An 18,340-nucleotide genomic window follows, 5' to 3' on the forward strand; every position below is an offset into this window, starting at 1 on the left:
GTACTGAGACATCAGTGATACAGGAAAGCATCTATACAACATTGAAAAACATGTTGGTTGTGGGAGGAGTGGGTAGGAGTGGAGTAGAAGAAATCATTTGTCTCGGGGTAGGACACACAGGTGCTGCAGCTGATAGGTAAGCACCCAACTAGACAGTGTGTGTACTGCACCTGAGTTTGTTCATGTAAGTGACGGCGAGTGCCTCACTCATGTCATTGCCTGGCCCTATTTGGTTCATAACAGACAGAAAGTACATTACCTTAAAAAGGTACAAGCTGCAACAGGTTTTGGCATTTATCCAGTAAAAACTGTCACTAACAGAGAAAGAGTCAGAAATTGCAACAAATATAACATGACAGTTTCTAAAAATGACTTAAATTGCAACAAATATAACATGACAGTTTCTAAAAATGACTTAAATTGCAACAAATATAACATGACAGTTTCTAAAAATGACTTGACTGATTATAAGTAGAATACAAGGTCCGTACAATAATGCTGAGTCATAAATATACTCGGAAAACCGGTGATTTCTGCCAACATAAGGAAAGATATTGGAATTTAAGGATAAAAACACAGAAACTTCGTGAAACACCGCGTGAGTTGAGTACGAGCCAATGAGGGTACGAGCAAAAACAGGGCTCGTACTCAACCGACCAATCAGCACGCCCCTATGGTTTTCTGTCCGAAGGGGGTGAAGCAACCTGAGTCCAGGGTGTCATCATTCGGATTGGAAGTGGTCTGTGTGGCGGGTTTCTTCCTGTATTTATTGAAGGACTTTCTTCTCGGATATGCACTTCTGAGTAAGTTCTATGAACCAGTTGCTGAGTCTGCTAGCTTTAGCTTCCTACATTTGGGTAGTATTTGTGTAACCGGTAACAGCAAATGACCGTACAGTAGTACAGTGACACGTTAGCTCGTCTGACCTGACCGTCTGAAGCCAGCCAAGATGCCAACTTATATTCAACGGTGTCGATTTCCGTAATTGTACAAAGAAAACGTGCGCTCATTATGTGCTGTGTAAATGCTAAGTACACGCCGCATATCTGTGGTGGCAGTGGTGGCTCGCTGTGTGACGCAGTGTTTGTGTTGAAGAGCACCGGAGAGTTTGCTGCACAGAGCTCGTATCGTATACAAGACTGTACTGGGAGTAATCACTGCTAAATCACTTGATGTGACTCATCGGTGTCATTATATTAGGAACTGTTGCACAGATGCTGAGCGTTTTCTTGATGGTCCTTTTGTGATGTGTTGCTCGCTGATTTTGGCATTATGGATATTCACTCGGCATCACAGCAGACTGTACTTGCCAGATCTATCAAATTTAATGAGTTTGGGATGAGCTGGCATAAAGCACAGAGTAATGTAAGGTCCATCATTTAAACTTCCTGCTTCCCTCCCTATAGTGTTAACGGATATAACATCTGAGTCTCAAATTAAAAACCAGGCAGGTAGCCAAGAAGAAAGAGTTTAACATTGTACTACTGCCAAAAAAAATAGGAAACGGACAAATCAGCTGTTTTAGTCATTTGGAAGACACTCTGATTTTTCATTGTTTTGTCTCCTGAAAACCGCAGATATTTGTATTATTTTACATGAAACCGTTTTTTCTCTTATTTCCTGCAGTCTGACACTTGTGCCCATGCTCCATTTCCACACCTCAGCTGCCAATAACCACTCAAGAGGAAGAAGATGATTTTCACAGCCCGTTCAATCCTGTCACCACAAAGATCGTGCAAAAACCTCTCGAAGTAAGTTATTTATTGTGATAGACTTAGTATTAGAGTTGTCATATGTCTGAAAGTTTTCAAAACTGTTAGTTTGAAAGTTCTTTTGAGGCAGAATAAACCAGCTTTTCTAGCAAATAACTTTACCCAGGAAACACTTTGTGATTTAAAGGATGTATCCCTCTGTCTTTATTGTTTCTTCAGGATGTGTCTTCAAATCTGCATATGGCTTTCTTTGGCGCTTACTTCAATAGTTGACGCTGTGGGTAAGTAGGTTTTGCTAAAAAGTTTGTAAACTACTGTTAAATCCTCGGTTACATTAGATTGCTATAACTGAGAACAAGACTAGTTATAATTGACTGTATTAATAGGTTATAAAGTCATTTCTTCCTTCACCCTCGTATTCCTCACACCTCTCTTCTTCTCTTGCTCATTCCCTGCTATGGCTGTGGGATATTATATGTATCGATTTAGAAAATCAACTTTTACTGCACTGCAAACAACTGCACTCAGAAAACAACTTAAATATATGAAAGAAATATGATAGTATTCCCTTTGTTACAGGAAAAATGATTCTATGTTTCTTTACCTTCTTTTAAATGTACAAAGATGCCTTTTGTCTGCCCTCTGCCTATGGTTAGATTAGTTTAGAATTATCTTTTTAGACTTTCCCAGCAAACACATCTTGTTTCTGGGACATATTGTTTTAGATTGTTTTATCTCTCACAGCTTTCTCCCAGCTCTCTGCTGACGAGACTAGCGCCACATATGGAGTTGTTTATTTTATCTGTTTTGTATTTTCTTATCCTGTTCTCACTGTCTTTCCTATAAAAGTGCCCAGCCTCTGTACACGGTGTGAGTTGTTCTGAACAGCTTACCCGTGTGCACGTTAAAGCATAAAAAGTGATCTTGTCTCATTGTGTCTTTATTTCTCCTGGGTCTTTTACAGAGTTTTCCCCCAACATTTCTTGGTCCTTCGGAGCCGGAGCGCCTCCATCGTGTCCCATCTCCGTGACCAGTCCACGTTGTTCGTCTGTCGACAGCCCACACACTAGGTGTGTGGTCAAAGACCAAGGGCGTTAAATTCGAGTCTTGGCCAACGTTCTAGAAAGCGACCCACGGTGGTGGGGCCCGATCGAGGTGGACCAGACCCGGCGACACTGACCAGGTAGATACAGACACACTGACACAATCTTGCGTAAAAGCGTATTTTAAATTCAGGAAATTTTAAATTCAGGGAGTTTTGAATTCAGGGAATTTAAAATAGCGAAAGTAGCTCGTCGCGACTGGAAGCTCCCCACCTCTGTGGGTTTAAAGTAGCTCGTCGGCTGGTAGCTTGGAGCTCGTCGACTGGAAGCTCCCCACTTCTGTGGGTTAGGTTTGGAGCTCTGGGTAGCTCCCCCAGCTGGGTCTAGACAGGGTCTAGGGAATAAGTAGCTCGTCTACAGAAAGACTGGCAGCTCCCCTTATGATAAGGGTTCCGATCGCGCGAATAGGTGTGAATGTGAATGTGTGTGTGTGTATTGTTTTAATTAACGGAGCAAGCTGAATTTTCACGGTCCAATAAGAGACTGAGCTGCTCCTACTGTGTTTTTCTTTTACTGCTATTCACTGACGTGCTGGTGAGTTGAGAGAACGGTCGAGTTCCGTCTCGTAAAGTTCACACCGCTTTTGGAAATAGTCCGAAAGTAGAAGGGCGTGTGAGCAACCACTCTCGTCTCTAATACCAGCGAAGGTGATAGCAGCTGTATCGTGTATATATATTACTTAAACAAAAATAAGTAAATACATAAATAAGATGGGTAATCAAGCAAGTGAAATTAAAACTCACTCCTGCTGACGAGCAGTGGTGAGAAAAGAAAAGTCCAGACGCCGGACAAAAACAGTGTCTGTAAACTGAGAGATTTAAGAAAACAAAATATAAACAGTCAGAAGAACAGAATCCAACTGCCAGTTTAGTAAAACCAGAAGACGAGACACTGTGCAGTTCCCACAATCCTTTTAGTAAACCATCACTCACTCCTGCAGCCGCATCTGCAGCACCACCCATATCAGGAAGAACATAATAATCCCTTATTAAGTGAAAACTAGAGATCAAAGTAGTTTGAAGTAGTTTAAAAGGGTTGAAAACAGACCCCACTGAGTAGATATAAATATAAAAAGTACGAAATAAAGATGAACAAAGGGAAAGTTACAGTAGAAATTATCTTTAGAGTATTTGAAATTAATAATAGCAAGGATAACAACCTGTAAAGTGATATTAACAATGAAACACAGTTGGCATGATGACCATGCCCACAATGTATAAAATGAATATAAAGCAAATAATTCACACGAAAATATTTTAATAACATAAATAAGGTATATTAAGGCTGTGTCATTGTTCAGCCAAGGACAGTGTGTGAAAAGGTAATTGTCTCCACCCTGGGAAAAGGATGATTCTGCAGGTCATCTGAAGCCCTTGATGGATACAAAATAAAAAATAAATAATATATTATAATAGAACTGCCTGGTCCGCCATGCAACAGAGAGAACAAATGTGACCGCAGATTGGATGAATTCAAAATTATCTGTTTGCTGAATAAGATGATCCTAACTAACAAATTGGCTCAGGAGTAGTATAGTGGTACACACTGATAAAATATTATAATATGCTATTGCTGTTATATAAGACAAAGGGTATAATATTAACAATGACATATTAATATGAAGAGGCACCTTAATCGGTTATGATGTGAGGTGGATAATTGTTAAGCAGTAGTCTGCATCAAGCTTAAGGTTTGCTGAAACTCAGTGTAATGACATGTGAGATGAAGACAATACAGAGAATAACTAAACTAATGAAGTGCATAGAGGCACTTGACCAGCTTGAAACCTATCATCCTAGAATGACACATTGCTGAGATATAGAGCACACCTATAATAACAACCAATAAGCAAAACCCTGTAGACAACAGCTAAAACTACAGGATTGAGAAGCTGAATTAAATATGTAGACACTGCTAAGCTGATGAGCATGTTCCACATGTTCTTTTTCTTTTTATTTATTTGTTTCTTTTAGAGCAGAAGCTGCTGTAACACACCCAAAGAAAGACTCTAGGTCTGACCAACCGTTTCAGTCGTGGGCAAAAAGATGTCAGTCAATAAAATTCTAAAAGATAATTTATTGACAAAAAATATATCAAGAGATAAAAGATAAAACAGTCCAGTGTCCCACTTATGAATTGTATAAAAACACACAGTCCCAAGGCCAGAGCCAGCTATGCCACACGGCCAAGTTGCACCCCACATGTTGCCTTTAACAGGGTTAGAAGTCGTCCTTGGAGACCCACCACCCTGCAAGCATATAGTCAGTGGTCACTCAAGCCTCTGGAACTCTGCTGCCTTTAGGCTGTGGCATATAATAGGCCCTGGACTGCACAGAGAGACAAAACAACACAGCAGTGTTTGTAGTGTGGGCTATATGTAGACCAGTGTATCAGTGCAATCAAGTACACCTGCCTCTAATTAGTCCAACCCCATTCCAGCCATTGGCTCACCAAAAATGTGACAACCACAAAACCACTCCCAACCCAGTGCAACTTCACACAATAATATGGAGCTGAATTAACACAGGCACATTAGTCTACCATGTTACAAGCTGCATGCTATTAAAAGCCAACATATGCAGACTTCTGCCTTGTTCGGGTGGCAGCATTTTTCTTTTTCTTTTGTGTCCTGACACGTTTATGTTTTTTGTTTTTGTTTGATTATTTTGTTGGTTTTGGAAACGATTTTAAACGAACTTGTGACAATACTTGAGAGTCACAATGACACATAGTGATTAGGCATATGATTGAAAAATGCCTAGGTTTAGAGCTGTGAGCTATGAGCTGTGAGCAATGCAAAGTTAAATATATATATATTTGTATAAATGGGAAACAACCGTAACTTGAAAGTTTGAAATGTGTGAGATCCATGCATTGTTTGAAGAACTAGAAATTATCTAAAACTGCCTTAAGTGAAAATGTAGAGTTGCATCTATTCTCCCATACAAAAAAAAAAAAAAAAAAGGAGAAGCTTTCTGTAACTTCAAAATAAGGCTGACTGTTGACAATAGACTAAAACACTAATCCGCAGGTGGCTATCAGGAACAGAGAGGCGAGCAAAGTCACAAACACCAAGGCTGCAGACAGCCACGCAGAAACAGCAGATAACATAGAGACAACGCCTGCTAGAACCGTGGAGAGGAAGGTCACTTCACACGAGATTGTAGGAGTAGAGGACAAATTAGTTGTAAAGTCAGCTTCAGGCCACACAACTGTACAACAATTAACTTCCCTTTTAGAACTAGTACACACAGCAAGTGGCCGCAGGTGCTTTATTAAATGCATATATGACCCGTCGTGTCCAGTAAATTTGCTAGGTAGAGACGCTCTGACAAAACTTAAGATAGCAGTCATGCCATTCTTTTCTGGTATTACACCTGAGTGCCAGAAACCGACCGAGTATCACAACATTCTGAGATTTAAACAAACTCCAGGCCCAGATCCACCTTATGATCAGCAAGTGTGGAAGCTAGGAGAACAGCATTTGACCTTACAGCACAGGCCGAAATTGTGTAGGTTACGCAGTAACCACAGATAGTAAAATAATAGAAGCAAAACCACTTTCTTCTTCATGTCCTGCACAGAGCGCTGAGCTGATAGCTGTGATACGCGAAAGCTAAATACACAAAGACAAACTAATAAATATACATACAGACAGCCAGTATGTTTTCTCTGCTGTGCATCATTTTGCAAAAAATTTGGCATAACAGAGGAATGATTACACCAACTGGAAAACCGGTTCACCATGCCAACCTCTTACAACGCCTACTGACTCTTTCATTACTACAGGCAACAATTTTGCTGACAGAGCAGCAAAATAGGCGGCACAAAAGACAAACATCACATTGATGGCAGTAAACACACATCAGATTCCACTGGATGTGTTGAAAAATGAACAAAAGCAGCAAGCACAGCAGAGCAGGCAAAATGGTTAAAACACGGTGCAGTTCTGACAGACGACTTAATGATGTGTTATGGCAAGCCAGTGTTGCCAAAAAATTCCTCCACAAAATGGCGGCATTAGTGACTCATGGCTGTACGCATTTGTCAACGGGGGGACTGACCAGTATTGTCAACCCTCATTTCTACACTGTAAATTTTGAAACCTCAGCAAAACAATTTGTCAGAACGTGCATGACGTGTCAAAAATGTAATGCTCAGGGAAACCTGAGACCACACAATCCATATGGACTTTATTGAGCTAAATGAATGCCAAGGGTAAAAATACACCCCAGTGGTTATAGATGTATTCTCAAAGTGGCCAGAAATCTACCCAGTGAAAAAGGCAGATACAATTTCAGTAGCAAAATGTATGTCTAAGTTGTAGGAAAATAAAGAGATGATTGTAAATGACGAAGAATGTAATGATGTCTATCAAGTGTCTTGCAGATCACAGCCCGGTGACTGGGTTCTGATCAAAGTGCTCCAAAGGAAAAACTGGAGCTTGCAAAATAGCGGAACGACCATCTTGCATCCATCAGAGCCAGTAAGTGAAGCCATCTAAACACAGCTGACGGCAGGCTTGCCCACTTGTTGTGATCTCGCCCGGTGGAGGGGTCAGCTTTCCTGGCCGGGGGGTCTACTCGCGACAGGAGGGTGTGTCCCGTCGTCATGAGGTGGTGGCTCTTAACAACTGCAGCGGCCCTGACCATGGCCGGGCTCCTCATCTTTGCTTCCGTGAGGGACAATAAGTCACGCTATATGAAGAAAAGGCAGACACTGTATGACAAAGGAAAGTACACCAAGTTTCCCCATGGCTATGCCACTAATTTCTGGTGGCAGTTTATGAACACTACAGCTCACTTGAATAATAAAACTGACTGCTATGCAAATACATATACACTTTCTGCCCACCGAGGAACGAGAGGAAGTGTATGGACTGTTCACTCAACGAAACCTGTGCCAGTAACGCGACACTGATGAGCCTCAACTGTCGCTCCAACTACAGCTACCGGATGATACTACAAACAAAGACTCATTACCAGACAGGATGTGCACGGACGGCACCAAGCAGTAAAGGAACCAGAGTTTCGCATCTGAGGAGGAGTGAAATTCTTACAGAGCTTGATCCCCGGCATTGGAGTTGCCGAGGTGCGGGATCACGTGGAAATCAACCGATATGCTCTGCTACGACACATCAACTTAACTAAGGCCCTGGGAACGGCCTTAGCAGGAGAACAGAAGGCCATCAGAACGATGGTGTTGAAGAACACACTGACACTAGACCTGCTAACAGCATCACAAGGAGGAGTTTGCAAGCTGATCGGGGAAACATGTTGCACTTTTATCCCTGATGGATACAAAGCTGGAGGAGACATTTATGAAGCTTTGCAGAATTTGACCGCTCTGCAAAAATATGTCACTGACCACACACCTGGAGCAGCTACAGCACAAGGCTGGCTGGACTGGCTGTTCAGCGGTTCATGGCTGGCTGCTGTAGCAAAGTCATTTTTCCTTCTAGGTCTCATCATGATAGCACTGCTCATATTAGTGTTGTGTGTGTTGCCATGCCTAAGAGTAATGATTTCAAAGATGATAACAACTACAATGACTGCTTATGTTGCCGTGCCTCAAGAAGAACAGCATCCCGTTGCAATTCTGTTAGAGGAGAACTTGTACTAGCTGCTAATGAATGACGTGGTGATTAAAAATGACTTCTGCCTTTTTCAAGTGATCATGCACTGATTAAAACATTAGTAGGTTATGCAGGTTTTCATCCTTTTATTTTTTGAAGTTTTCAGTTTTAAACATAAAGTTTTTCATTTTAAATATGAAGTTTTCATCATTTTACATATAAAGTTTTCAATTTAAGGTTTGCATCATTTTAAATATAAGGTTTTCATCCTTGTATTTTTTGAAGTTTTCATTTTACATATTAGGTTTTCATCATTTTTAAATACAAAGTTTTCATTTTAGTTTTCATCCTTTTATTTTTTGTAGTTTTCATTTTAAAATATAAGGTTTTATCCTTTATTTTTTGTAGTTTTAGTTTTATTATTTTTTCTTGTTTATTCCACTTGTTATTTCATTTACTATGATTTTCATTTACTATGTTTTTCTTTTTATTATTTTATTTTGTTTTATTCTTTAAACCAAATGATTTCCATTTCTGCTATGCTGACATTTTGAAAATTAAAAAATTGCCTAAGATACTTAATAAATAACCTTCATAGACAATTGTTGTATACATTTAAAATAAGTTAAAACAGGAGGGAATGTTACAGGAAAAATGATTCTATGTTTCTTTACCTTCTTTTAAATGTACAAAGATGCCTTTTGTCTGCCCTCTGCCTATGGTTAGATTAGTTTAGAATTATCTTTTTAGACTTTCCCAGCAAACACATCTTGTTTCTGGGACATATTGTTTTAGATTGTTTTATCTCTCACAGCTTTCTCCCAGCTCTCTGCTGACGAGACTAGCGCCACATATGGAGTTGTTTATTTTATCTGTTTTGTATTTTCTTATCCTGTTCTCACTGTCTTTCCTATAAAAGTGCCCAGCCTCTGTACACGGTGTGAGTTGTTCTGAACAGCTTACCCGTGTGCACGTTAAAGCATAAAAAGTGATCTTGTCTCATTGTGTCTTTATTTCTCCTGGGTCTTTTACAGAGTTTTCCCCCAACACCCTTAAAAGTAAATACTGGCTAGACAGTGAGCTCCCTTGGTGGAGGTTTGCGCTCTTGGAGTGCTTCTTGTTTAGTACATGCATTTCTGATGTATATTTTTATTCTTAAACCTCTGTCTTGTTTCTTTTGTCCTTCAGACTGCAAAAACATCATATGTTCACTTGGCCAGCAGGTCATTCTGCCATGTAATGCTCCTGGAAATATGGTAGTCCTCGCCATGCAGTGGTCCAGACGTGACCTGACAGAATACGTGCTGCACTATCGTGATGACCAACTTGATCCAGACGACCAGGATCCGTCTTATACGGGCCGGGTAAACCTGACCAATACCCACATGCAGAATGGGGATTTCTCAATGATACTGATGAACATGACGACTGCTGACATTGGAACATACGAGTGTATAGCCTTCCAGAGAAGACCAGGGATGGACTCTGAAATCCTCAGCATCGTAAACCTGAATGTCAGTCAGTCAGGTGAGTTTGTGCTCATGTCAAATGATGACACTTTAAAAGAGTTTTCACCTCCCTGACTCCTGACAATTCACACCAATGCATTTTTTTTTTCTCGACAGATGAAGGAAGCAGGAATGGAGTCAGCAGTGGCGCAGCTACAGGAAGAAACCATCTTGGTCTCATTGTGTCACTGTCAGTTATTGCAGGGATCATTCTGGTGGCTGGTATTCTCTTAATCTATATTAGGTGCCAAACTAACATTGGATCCTCAGCTTCCCCCCACTATGAAATGACATCAACATCTCAGCATGTCTAAATTAGAAAGACCCTCAAATTTATTCCAAACATCTAAAACTTAAAATGACAGTTAAAAGCTGAGGTGTGGCTTGTAGTGAAAAGCACAGAGAAGTTAATTAGAGTAGAATAATAGAAGCTCGGATCCATTTATCGTTTAACCTACATTAAGCAAATTCAGATTGTGGTTCGGCTCGGAACCACTTTGATTTGTGCCTTTGTCATATGTTTTCTAATGCTGGCCGTATATATGTCACGTGATAGATTGGCTGGGATTTTTTAGAGATTTCTTTGCACTGTTTACCACTAAGAGCGCTCTGGAGCCCATCGAGAATGAAATTTTAACTTTGATTTTAAAAAAATTACCGAAAGAATTTATATTTCATAACGAAGTCAACAGAGCAAACATTATGGCGCACAACAAGTTCATGCACCAAATTTGGAACGAGTCCAAATTAAGTTTCTTTCAAAGCTTTACTTCACAACATGAACCTTAACAAGTCATACACTAAATGTGTAAACCTTATGCAAAAGTATTTATTATAATGCACTGAAACTTTTTCTTATTTATTTATTTGGTTTTTAGTATAAAGGTGCTTTTAAAACTCCTAAATGAAAAAAGGTCCTACGTTTTCCCGACAGAATTTTGTGTGTTTTACATCCAAGCACAAATTTCCTGAAAAGAGAAACATGTTTTTATTGAAGTTACTTTCTGCCAGTAAAATGTTTTCATGTTTGCAGATCCGTTTTGTCTTTAGGTTGTTCTAGCTGCCAAAAACAACAGTGTTGTGGTGCTAAGAGGGAAAAGTCCCGTAAATTGTTTAGTAAGATTTAAATTATGAGGGATTTTTACTGACACCGTCTTGATGTTTTCGAACTGGACATGACAATGAGGGATGGATCTCTCTGAAAAACTGAGTTTACTTACAGGGTACCCACACGCTTAAGGTATTACCCTGCTTCATCTCCCTTATGACTCTCATGGGGATCATGGTTTAGAAAGTGAGCATCATGTTTATCTCATAAGACTAGAAAAAGGTGGCTGACAGCATGAACTCATCTGGGAGATGTTTACAGAGTTCACAAAGTAAATCGCCAGTCGACCCCAAGCTGTTCAAGTATTTAAGCATTATTGTATTTTCACTAAAGCACTGCATTATACTGAATAATAGAAGTCTTTAACTTTGAGTAGCATTCCAGATGTGGTTATGTATTATGTGATACTGTATGGTAGACAATGTGCCCATTAAGCATTAGGGCACTTTATTAGATACTTTATCAAATGTTGAAAGTTGAATGTGAAGGATCATAGTCAGAGGGCTGTGGGACATTGGCTACCAGCTGCTTATCACTAAAGGAAAGAAAGGTGATTCATGCCTTACGTTTTTATCTTCTGTCGTTTTCTGCTTCATGGCCTGATTACAGTGAATTTGTGGGACCATACTGTATGTTTTTTGACTCCCCAAGAAATGCATTAGGCACATACAGAGTATACATTTTTGTAGCAATAATAACTGCTCTTTAACTGTTGAAATGGATGTTTTCAGGTACATGATCACATTTTTACCTGGTTAATGAAATTTCCTTGGTATCTCTAACAAAAGGGTAATGATAAGTGGCCCTATCATTATATTTATAGCGACAGTTTCATGTCTTTCAATGTGCTTTCCTATGTTACACTATTTAACATTGTGTTTGTTTTTATTTCCTTGGTCCAAAAAAGTTTGGGTTTAGTATTTTACAAAGGGCAAAGCATCCATACTTTTTACTGTGATGATGACATGATGACACTAAAGCCTTGAAACAAACTTTGAATATTTGTTCTTACTTTGTGAGTCTGTATATTGCTATGAACTGTGCTTTTTTAAAAAACATTTTTACAATGGAACATTCCAAGTGCCATCGTTTCTTTTGTATGTTCTGCACATGCTCTGTACAATCATGACCCTGAGACCAATAAAGATCTATTTATTCTTTCACTTGAGTGTGCTGCTCTTGTTGAGTCTTTATGGTTCACATAAAGATAATGTAGAGCAGAATTTGCGTTTTATTTTTTTTTATTAGTTTACATTTTTGTTTCCTCTTTTAAATGTTTAGCTTTTGTTATTTTCAATGTCTGTTTTAGTTTTTAATTGAGAATATGAGGACTGTCAAATGGAAGATAGGTGTGACGATACACATATATACTAGCCTAATGATAAAATGGATCAGTTTGGCAAATATATTTTACAGTGTTTATTTATTCGACAAAATACGTTAAATGTCACCGTTATTATTGGCTGGCCGGAAACAGCGGGGGTGTCCAAATTCAGAGGCTGCTTCCACCTGAGGACCCGCCTTCGCGGTCTAAAGAAAGCCGCGTAGTACGTCACGAGCTCCCTCGGTGGAGTGAAACTGCTTCTGCTCCTTGCTGTCTAAAATGTAACCGGGCGCTGTAAAAGTATGCAGCTCATTTAAATGTTCAAAGAGCTGTGAAAAGTTGTCCGTTCATAAAGTGTGTCAGTATTTTATAAGGATGCCATGTTTCTGTATCATCTCTCTCCTGTCAGAGCCTCTTCCAAACATCAGCCTGTTTAATGCTCTCATATCTTCAACATCTCGAGTAAATTATACTGCACAGTTTTCTCTCCAATAAAAGAATATTTACTGCATGAGTCTGTTTTCCATTTTATCTGAAACATTCAAGGAGGAGATCTTTTACTGTATTTTGGTGATATTGCCCTTAAATGTGACTAAAGCTTTCATACAGTGGTGATCACGGACATAACTCTGAGATCAGTCTGACTGAACTCTGAAAATCACTGAGTGTTATTTCACAGAACCATAATTAGATTAACTCAAACGGAAACACGCGGTGTTAAACAGTAGTATAATTATCATTAACTGTCAAAGTAAGTGCGTATTTTGCTTGTTTCCGTTTCCATCAAAAATCGAATTAATTAATAATTGTTTGATTTGTGTTGATGAAGGCCTGCCTCCTTCTCCTCACAGTCACTTTTTACGAGACCATGAGTGTGTTTCATTTTTTGTTCTGTCAGTCTTGGATGTGACTCCTGAAAAGAGATTCACCATGATTCTGGTTCTCCTTTCACAGTCAGTACTGCTGGTTTCTCTCTCAGACTGACTGAAGATGAGTGATCTGGAGTCTCCAGGATCCAGCCGTCTGTCTGTGACCGACACAAAGTAAGATACTGTCTCTAATGTACACGAAGGAAATAGAGAACATAGGTGAAATCAGTATGTAGAAACAATTACAAGTTTAAAAGGACAAGTAAGATTGAGTGGGAGAGGACTGGTTTAACAGGAAGAAGAGAAAATCCGTGCAAAAAGTTTCACTTTGAAATCTTTAAAAGAATGTGGACAAACAGGTGGACTTGGTGTCAGTGGAGTTTACTCCTGGAAGTTTGAGATTATGATGATTATTACTTCAAAAACACCTGTACAGACGTTTATCACTCATTCCATACCAGCGCAGTGCCCAGTAACACTTTGAGGTGACTGGAGCTTTATATATAAAATGAATGCAGTCCGATCAGTTTATGAGAATAGTCAAAGTGACTTTGGTAATATTAGTTGCCAATTTTTAGTTGGTATTGGTTTGTAAGATTAGTTTAAAATAAAGACTTCATTTTAACTGAATTTTGTTACGTCTCAAGAATTTGGACGTTTAGCCTTAAGGACAAACCTAAGGAGGAGGTTGGACTTTAGAGTTGAGCCCAGAGATGTACGGCTGAGTGAGGGGCTACTTTTTGTCATCAAACTAAAAAGAAATAAAATGTAGGCTTAGAAGACACGGTTGGTTGTTTGGTTCAGCATCTCTGAATATCTTCAGAGCTGTAGAGGCTTCAGAATGTAGAAGTTTGGATGGAAACTCCAAATACTTGAAGCCCACAAGATGCATCTTTAAAAAGTCAAAAAGAAGCGAAGAATTGCTGTCGCTAAAACCAAAATAACTTTTTGTCATCAAACTAAAAAGAAATAAAATGTAGGCTTAGAAGACACGGTTGGTTGTTTGGTTCAGCATCTCTGAATATCTTCAGAGCTGTAGAGGCTTCAGAATGTAGAAGTTTGGATGGAAACTCCAAATACTTGAAGCCCACAAGATGCATCTTTAAAAAGTCAAAAAGAAGCGAAGAATTGCTGTCGCTAAAACCAAAATAACATTTATAACAGCAACAAAAGTGTATGATTTGGTAATATGATTGGAATGGAACAAATGGATTCTGAAAATCAGAGATTGAGTTTCCAAGTGAATAATGCAGCTGAAAAATTTTCCTGTTATATGAAGACTTTTAACCTGTAGTTCAGTATTGATCTGCCACAGTCAGCGAACAAAACTGCCAAAAAGGAAAAAGACATTAAGATCCTCAAAAGCTTGGCATAATATAGTCATACATTTTCACCTGAATACATCTGCCCTGTGCAAATCCGTTTTGAAGGCCTTTGCAGCTAATAATGGTCAATATATTAATTTAAAGAACACAGAAAAACAGCTGGTTCTTTTTCAGGGTTTCATAGCTTTTTTGTGTAGAATGCCAAGCTTTAATATTATAGAGATTTGCAAGTATCTACAAAGCATGATATGATGTGAAGTTCAACATCTGGGACATGTGTCCCGCTATGCATTGCAGAAAATGACTCAATCTCTTAGTACAGCAAACAAACAATGCAGGAGGGCGGGAAAATAATGGTCTCCTCTGCCGTGGCATCAGAAGTTGAGAATTGACGGGACAAAGTGTTGGGTTTCTCGTTTTGGGTTGCCGGGTCTATAGATCATAACACAGTTGAACCAAGCAAAGGAGAGGGCCCACCTGGTTTGTCTTGAGTGGCTGCTGTGAGATATGCAAGATGCTTGTGGTCAGTCAAACGATGAACAATGAGCAGGTGTTCTGCTCCCTCCCGCCAGCTAGCAGTTCCACTTCTCCCACGTCATAGTTTTGCTCAGTTCGAGAAAGACAGCAGAAGGGAAAAAGCTGCATTTTCCCTTCCTTGTTCTGGAACAAGATGAACTCCATCAACGATAAATTGTTGGGTGGTCACACACAGCTGACTGCAGCTTTCCAGTCTTATAAACAGTACATTTGTACAATGACTGAAACCAGCCCACTGGCTGTGACGTCAGTTCCTTGATCATGAATATGCAAATTGTCATGACCATTGATCAACAATCATTGATCAAAGACCATTGATCGTGGAATAATCTTCCACACTGCACCTAACGTGACAAACTGAAAGCAGTCATTGGGTGGGAAACCTTGAGGAGAACACTTTTGACCTTAGAGAAGAGCTCTGCATAGAAAAGGATCAGGTTTGAACTTAGTTTGTGCAGCTGTACCTTTAACTAAGGCAAGTTCCTGCATCAACTCGTCCTGTTGTCTTTTTGAACTGTGCTTCACTATTCACTACAGATGAATGCACTGTAAACACCTGCGTGTGAGTCACTTTGGTCACTTTGACAGTTGCACTGGTAATAATAATTTTCCCTTTGTGTCCTCAGAGAGAACAGTGATGTTGGTGTGGAGGAGGAGGAGCAGTTGTCCTGCTGTGCTTTGGGTCAAGATGTCTCAGAGGATTCAGTCGCTACCAGTTGTGGCATCTCTGTCCAAAGTAAGAGTTGGTATCCGTGTGCTGATGAACACATTTTTGAAAACTTGACTTCTTGGTTTGTAGGTGCATGAAAAAGATTTCATTCGATTTTTTATGGTATAGGTTTTTTTCCTGTTTTACTTTGAATGTTGTTTCCTTTCATGTCTCACGTTAGTTTTACTTCCTGCTTTGTGATTGTCTTAATTATTTTTCACCTGGTTTGCTAAAGTTCAGCTGTCATGTTCCCCACCTGCTCACAATATCAGGCAATCCTCAATATATACTACTCAAAACAATCAGAGGAACACACTGAAAACATAATGGCTCTCGCGCGGAGAAAAACATGCTGGAGATCAATACTGATGCAAACTGGGTGATGTGTTAGAAACGAAAGGATTCAATTGTTTGTTGGAAATAAATGATCAAAATACTGGATACTGGCTGAATCCAAATACAAACAGAAAATCAGAGTAAAAAACGCTGCAGCAGGCTTTTCCATTTGGCTCTGATTTCATAGCAGCAGCTCAAAATGAAATAGTTTGTATGGCTGCGTGTGCTGCTGGGCCAAAAGTTTAGCTGGTCATTTGTAGATTTTTAGATGAAATAAAAAACAAAAAAAACACTCAACAAAAGATCATCTAAAGAAGAGCAGAGTTCATGTACACACTTTATTAAGCAGCTACTGTACAACAAGAACAGAATCATGTAAATGGCCAAACAACAGCAACAGTAATCCCAGGGTGTAGCACAGCAGGCAAAGAGACGCAGTAGCACAGAGAGAGTAAAGGATCACATGGAGAACAAATGGAGCGCGCTCACGAGCCCTCTCTTCGTACAGAGCCAGAAACGTCTGACCCACAGAGCTCACTAAGACGACAATAACTCGTTTTTCCCACACAGATTACATATAACATCACACTGAATGAAATTACATGTAGCAGATTACATGAACTATATAAGATGAGGATTCGCGTATTAAGCATATTCAGAACTATTTCCTTCCATTATTTTCTTGGGTTAACAGTTTTTGTTGCTTTTCTGCTATCGCTTAAATTTTATTCATATAGCACCAAGTCACAACAGCCACCTTAAGGCACTTTATAGTGTTAGGTAAAGCCTCAGTAATAAAGCCTCAGACAACTCCCTACGAGCAACGACTTGGAGACATTAAGAAAGAAAAACTCTCTCTTTGTACAGTCGAACACTGAGACGGAACCAGGTTCAGTGACGGGCCGCCATCCACCACGACTGGTTGGAATGAGGGGAGGAGGGCAGGATAAAACCTGCAGGCTGAGAGCAAAGTGCTCCATCTATCTGATATGATACTGTGAGGCCTCTCAGATAAGATGGGGCTGTTTTATTATGGCCCTTTTTATGTGAGAAGCATTTTGAATTCAGCTCTGGATTTAACAGGGAGCCAATGATGTGAAGCCAGTATGAGGGGGATTTTCCCTCCTCTTAAAATGTCTCATTAGGAACATTTTTAACAGTTGCTTCTTGTCTCTGCTGTGACAAAAAAAGGTTCTGATTATGAATCAAAATGTTTTAAATAAGTCACACACTGGTTATAACTTAATGCCGAAAATGTCATGTTACACGATTTACTATTTTCTGAAGCTTATTTACAATTTACAATGCTTAACACCATTCCCATCCCTCCCGTCAAAAGATAAAAGTCTGTTTTTCATGCAGTTTCACACACTAAAGACATTTCATTCTTTTTGGTTTCTTGTTGTCAATCAGCAGATGCGAGTCTGGAAGAGGTTTTAGAAGAATATAAGATCAGTCTGAGGAGGAGGTTTGAAAGTGTGACTGAAGAAACTGATAATACAGGAAGTGGAACCCTCCCGAACAGGATCTACACTGAGCTCTACATCACAGAGGGACAGAATGAAGACGTTCATAACCAACATGAGGTGATGCAGCTGGAGACAGCTTCCAAGATGGAGGCTCTTGATGACATTACAGTCAGGTGTCACGACACCTTTAAAGCCTTACCTGACCAACAGAGACCCATCAGAGTGGTTCTGACCAACAGCGTCGCTGATCAGAGACGAGCAGTACAGTCTTCTGGAGCTGCTCCATGTTTTCCATCCAACATTACAGAAGGTCACAGCAGAGAAGCTCGCTGTCTGTAAACTTTTGTTCATCTTTGACGGCCTGGATGAAAGCAGACTTGGATCATTGGATTTCACCAACGGGAAGCTGCTGTCTGATGTCACAGAGAAGTCATCAGTCAGCCAGCTGCTGACAAACCTCATCCAGGGGAATCTGCTTCCCTCGGCTCTCGTCTGGATAACTCCCCGACCTGCAGCAGCCAATCAGATCCCTCCTAGACGTGTTGACAGGGTAACAGAAGTACGAGGCTTCACTGATGCCCAGAAGGAGGAGTACTTCAGGAGGAGATTCAGTGATGAAGAGCTGTCCAGAATCATCTCCCACATGAAGACATCCAGGAGCCTCCACATCATGTGTAGAATCCCAGTCTTCTGCTGGATCACTGCTACAGTTCTGGAGCACATGTTGACTACAGAGCAGAGAGGAGAGCTGCCCAAGACCCTGAC

At 39.9% G+C, this 18,340-nt stretch overlaps 1 protein-coding gene across 1 annotated transcript; it reads left to right on the forward strand.

Moving 5' to 3' along the window:
- The first annotated feature begins 431 nt into the window (after positions 1–431).
- Positions 432–12,169, forward strand: LOC146692482 (uncharacterized). The gene is made up of 5 exons (XM_085432585.1): positions 432–803; positions 1,627–1,751; positions 1,932–1,993; positions 9,579–9,917; positions 10,016–12,169. Exons 2-5 carry the CDS (start codon positions 1,693–1,695, stop codon positions 10,210–10,212), a joined length of 657 nt encoding a protein of 218 aa, XP_085288711.1. The 5' UTR covers positions 432–803; positions 1,627–1,692; the 3' UTR covers positions 10,213–12,169.
- Positions 12,170–18,340: the final 6,171 nt, after the last annotated feature.

Source organism: Copadichromis virginalis, linkage group LG15 (assembly GCF_057382275.1).
Source record: "Copadichromis virginalis isolate Kocher_CV1m ecotype Utaka linkage group LG15, C_Virginalis_male_GT1.1, whole genome shotgun sequence".
NCBI classification, from domain to species: Eukaryota; Metazoa; Chordata; class Actinopteri; order Cichliformes; family Cichlidae; genus Copadichromis; species Copadichromis virginalis.

Bases quoted from the DNA above. Each gene is read 5' to 3' on its own strand.
- LOC146692482 (XM_085432585.1), top strand. From the start codon at position 1,693: ATGATTTTCACAGCCCGTTCAATCCTGTCACCACAAAGATCGTGCAAA. The intron at 1,752-1,931 runs GTAAGTTATTTA...TTGTTTCTTCAG, and splicing joins TCGTGCAAAAACCTCTCGAA to GATGTGTCTTCAAATCTGCA. The intron at 9,918-10,015 runs GTGAGTTTGTGC...TTTTCTCGACAG, and splicing joins CCTGAATGTCAGTCAGTCAG to ATGAAGGAAGCAGGAATGGA.